Source organism: Mesitornis unicolor, unplaced genomic scaffold, assembly GCF_000695765.1.
Source record: "Mesitornis unicolor isolate BGI_N332 unplaced genomic scaffold, ASM69576v1 scaffold35871, whole genome shotgun sequence".
NCBI classification, from domain to species: domain Eukaryota; kingdom Metazoa; phylum Chordata; class Aves; order Mesitornithiformes; family Mesitornithidae; genus Mesitornis; species Mesitornis unicolor.
Window position 1 is genome coordinate 419 of NW_010166383.1, and position 4,482 is coordinate 4,900.

Below are 4,482 nucleotides of genomic sequence, written 5' to 3' on the forward strand. Positions count from 1 at the left end.
GGATGTCAACAGCTGGGCTGTTCCCATAGCAAATAACCTCCACCAAGCGGGCAGGACAGGAGGGGTTGACCCTGCTGTGTTGTGCCAGCTCAGAGACCCCTGCCCTGGGCTTTGGGGATGGTTTTCAAAGAAAACAGAGCATCACAAATCGGTGAAAGCATCCACACCTCGGGATAAAACACAGGATGTTTCCTGGGGATGGGAGTGAGCAGAAGTGGGGCCTGGCTTCTCACCTTTGCTGTTTCCATCATAGCTCTGGGCTGGGGACCCGGTGCCAGTGGGCATTTGGGCTCCCGGGACTTGGGTCCTGCATCCCCATGTGTGGGTTATTGCCCTATGTGTCCCCCTGCATGCGTGGCCCTGTCCACGTGTGCCAGCGGCTTGCGGGCTTACCCCGTCAGCTGGCTGGGAAATTAGCCTCCATCAAGTTAATTGCCAAACCGCTCAAAGCCTGAAATTAAACATTAAAGCTGTCGCTCGCAGGCGCAGAGCAATCCCCCTCCCTCCCTGCCCCGGTAAAAGGCAATTCTGGCTGTCCAGGCAGAGGGAAGATGGATTCCCTGCATCGGGCGGTGCTGGCATCGGGATGGAGCAGCTGGTGATGGTCCCCATGGGTGCTGTGGGACAAATCCTAGTGCAGCCCTGGGCTCTGCTGCTGCTGGGACTTGGCAAACCCGGAGCCCCAGGTGGTTCCCATGCTGGAGATTTCCTTCCCAGAGGTTTCCTTCCCTGATGCCAAAAGGGCTGAACGCCCGTGCGGGAACCTTCCTGGGACGGGGTTTGCCCAAAGCCTGGTTCTCCTCAGCTCTGAAGGATGGAGGCCTCTGAGGGGCACCCTGGGCTCTTGCAGTGCCGAGGTCCCTGCTGAGGACATCTCCCAGCCTTGGAGGATGCTCCTGCTCCCCGAGGACCAACACAACCCTTTCCCGCAGGGTCCTGCTTGGAAAAATACGACCTATAAGCAATAGTGAGGTCTGCCAGAGTGGTCCCCAAGGTCTGACCAGCTTCTCCTTGGCCTTGCAGTGATGGGCTGTCCCCAAGGGGAGATGCATCCTGAATGGGGCTGAGCCCCCTGCACGGGAATTATGCAGCCTCGGCGCCGCGGGGGCAGCTCCGGCGCGCGGCGGCATGGTGGCAACCTTCAAGATCGCTGTGCTGGGAGCCCAGGGCGTGGGCAAGAGCGCCATAGTCCGGCAGTTCCTCTACAACGAGTTCAGCGAGGTCTGCGTGCCCACCACGGCCCGCCGCGTCTACCTGCCCGCCGTCGTCATGAACGGCCACGTCCACGACCTGCAGATCATGGACTTCCCCCCCATCAGCGCCTTCCCCGTCAACACCCTGCAGGTAGGGGTGCGCCCGGATCCGGGCCAATGGACCCCCCTGTGTCACGGGGTCTCTGGTGATCTCAGTGGCCTTTGCTGTGTAACCTTGTGGGGTCCCGGTTCCTCCTTTTCGGGGATGGTTTTTCTCACATGTTGGGGTTTGTTTGGCAAAAACCGGTGCAAGGGATCGTGTCCTCGTGGCCATCAGCTGAGCGGGCCCAGGGTGAAGCGTATTTTGCTGCTTTTTCACCTAAAATGATGGCAAATGCAGGAAGGGTGGCGTCCTGCTCAGAGGACCTTGGCGCTGGCCATGCCCAGCTGTCCAGCTGGTTCCAGAGCACTGGGATCTGGACCTGTCTCTGTCAGAGCCAGGGCTGGCAAAGGAGAAGCGTGGCCAGAGCAATCAGGGGAAAATCTGGGGGTCCTGGAGAGCCGGACCCCCATGTGCACCCACTGCCCGAGCCAGGCGGACCAGGGCTGCTCGTCCCCTTCCGGGGTGGCTGTCACCCCCTGGGAGCCCCCAGCTCCTCCTCAGAGCTCTCAGGCACTGCCAAAACAGCCCAAAAAGGCAGTGAGGGGTTGGAAAGCATAGATCTGAGGGGGTTTAATGGGAAAAAAGGGGATTTTAAGCTCACACCATGGCCCCGTCCCAGCGACACAAGTTATGCCAGCACTGCAGGGAAGAAGCCGGAGGTGCCCAGCTGTGCTGGAGGGCAATGGTACCGGTGGCAGCACCTCTGTGGAAACTGAACTCTGCTGTATTTTTAATTGATGTAATTACATCGCTCATGTGTGTGACAGGGATGGGATAATGGGGCCTTGCAGTGCAGGGAACGAAAGGTCAGCGTGAGAGGCAGCCCCAAACTAGCCAAGGGTAACGTATTGACACGGCAGCGGGTGCTAACACCCTCGGTTAACTCCCTGCCTCGCCGCGCTCGGGAGGAGGCAGCAGTGGGAGCAGATGGAGGTTTCCAGGAAAGAGAGGACGCTCAGAGGGACGGCTCTGAGGGGACAGGAGGGGACTGCAGTGGGGTCACAGCTCTGGCTGCTGGGGAGCATTGCTGGGCTGTGCTCCGGGGAGACAGGGACTCCCCACGTCCTGCTCCTGCATGGGCCAGGGGGATGCATGGTGTGACCTCCTCCAGCCTCGAGCATCCCAGGAAACCCGCCCTGCATGGGAGAGCCATCCAGACATCCTGGCAGTGGAGCGAGCTGCACCCAGCGCGGTGAAATGGCTGCGATTTAGGAATGTTCCAGTGTGTCAGGACTCAGGGTAACTCATGATGCTGCTCTGGGGCCCAGGAGCTGCCCTTCACCTCCCTCCGTGGGACGGGGGCTGTGTCGTGCCTCTCACTGCCAGCTCCTTCCCGTGTGCTGTCTGCAATGGAGCAGCACCCGCACCCCAAAACTTCCCTTCTCCCGGTTTCCTCCAGTCCCGGGTCTCTTTTTGCCTCACTCCGATGACAAACTCGCAAAGGGATGATTCCTGGCACTGAAGAGGGTTTTTTTTGGAGGGGGAGAGGTGATGCTTTTCCCCTGGTGCATCTCCCTCCTCTCCCGTCGCACTCGGGGGTCGCAGTGCTGCCTCCATGGGCTGTGCCCTTCCCAGAGCTGCTGCTGGGCTGAGAGAGCAGCTGGAACTGGGGCAGATTTTCACTTTTTTCATGGGAAAAAAAATTAATCCTGTTATTCCTGGAAACCCAAAGCTTTCCTAACCACATCTGTTTCTTACAGCTCCAAATTGTGGCTGTGTCGGGGCCACCTTCGACTCCCTCTGCCCCAGCTCCCCCACCAGAGCAGCAGCTGCTCCTCTCCTGTCCCCATGTCCCCTCCAAAGAGCCCCACTGTCACCTCCTCCCTCTGACCCACCACGCTGCCAGCCCCATGTGGACCCAGCATCCTCACTCACCCTGTCCAAAACCCAGGGTGCATCACTAATTAACACACCTCATTAGCAGCACTGGAGCTTTTCCAGCCAGGGCAGGGGCTGCCTTCTTAGCATCCCAGCCCCAAAACAGTGCAGGGCAAACCCCGGGCACAGCACCAGGGCCGAGCCAGGATTGATCCCTCTCTGCACCTTGCAGGAGTGGGCGGACGTGTGTTGCAGGGGGCTCCGGAGCGTCCATGCCTACATCCTGGTCTATGACATCTGTTGCTTTGACAGCTTCGAGTACATCAAAACCATCCGCCAGCAGATCCTGGAGACGAGGTAGGGACGGCTTCACCAGGGGGGTGCATCCCATGGGGCGCTCCGATTCTCTCTCGGCGTCAGAGATATTAGAGATGGGGACAAAGCCCCTTGGCAACTGAACCCAAGGCCAAGAGAAGGAGCAGGACCCCAGGCAGGTGTCCCATGGGTGAGGGCAGCCATTCCTGGGAGAGCAACTGAGTGTGGGTGACACGTAGAAGGACAAGGGGACAGGCCAAGAGGAGACTCATCCCTCTTGACCAGCCAAGAGTGGGGTCCGTGGGTGGGTTGGTCATCAGGCCATGCCTTGTCTGCCTTGACCACCCGCCCTCCCCAGGGTCATCGGCACTTCGGAGACACCCATCATCATCGTGGGCAACAAGCGGGACCTGCAGCGGGGCCGGGTGATCCCGCGCTGGAACGTCTCCAACCTGGTGAAGAAGACGTGGAAGTGCGGCTACATCGAGTGCTCGGCCAAGTACAACTGGCACATCCTGCTGCTCTTCAGCGAGCTCCTGAAGAGCGTGGGCTGTGCCCGCTGCAAGCACGTCCACACCACCATCCGCTTCCAGGGCGCCCTGCGCAGGAACCGCTGCACCATCATGTGAGCCACCCCGGCCCCCACGGACCCCGCTCTCTGCGAGGGCGATGCCGCGCTGGGAGCCACGCCAGGGACGCTCGGGGTTTGCTTCCCCACCAGTGCTGGGCTCCTGTGGTGACATCTGGGGACAGTGCAGGGTGATGTGGTGGCCGTCACCAGGTCGGAGCAGGTGGGCAGCCAGGAGGTAGCAAGGAGTGAGGGAGGACCTTGGATAAACCCCCGAGCCCTCCCCGAGCCTCCAACGCTGTCACGGGGGGTTTTGTGGCACTGGGGGGTGATGGGGACACCCCAGCCTGCTCCCAGGTTTGCTGTCGGGGCCATCCTCACCAGCTCCTGCCCCGACATCGCGGGGGCAACGCTTGCCGCTGACT

General features: G+C 60.7%; 1 protein-coding gene across 1 annotated transcript; it reads left to right on the plus strand.

Moving 5' to 3' along the window:
• Positions 1-1,128: 1,128 nt before the first annotated feature.
• Positions 1,129-4,132, plus strand: RASL10B (RAS-like, family 10, member B). Its single transcript, XM_010194947.1, has 3 exons — positions 1,129-1,344; positions 3,407-3,531; positions 3,848-4,132. The coding sequence occupies exons 1-3, from the start codon at positions 1,129-1,131 to the stop codon at positions 4,116-4,118; spliced, it is 612 nt and encodes a 203-aa protein (XP_010193249.1). The 3' UTR covers positions 4,119-4,132.
• The last annotated feature ends 350 nt before the right edge of the window (positions 4,133-4,482 follow it).

Coding starts and splice junctions, on each gene's coding strand:
- RASL10B (XM_010194947.1), top strand. CDS start 1,129: ATGGTGGCAACCTTCAAGATCGCTGTGCTGGGAGCCCAGGGCGTGGGC. Junction 1,345..3,406: donor TCCCCGTCAACACCCTGCAG/GTAGGGGTGCGC, acceptor TGCACCTTGCAG/GAGTGGGCGGACGTGTGTTG. Junction 3,532..3,847: donor CAGCAGATCCTGGAGACGAG/GTAGGGACGGCT, acceptor CGCCCTCCCCAG/GGTCATCGGCACTTCGGAGA.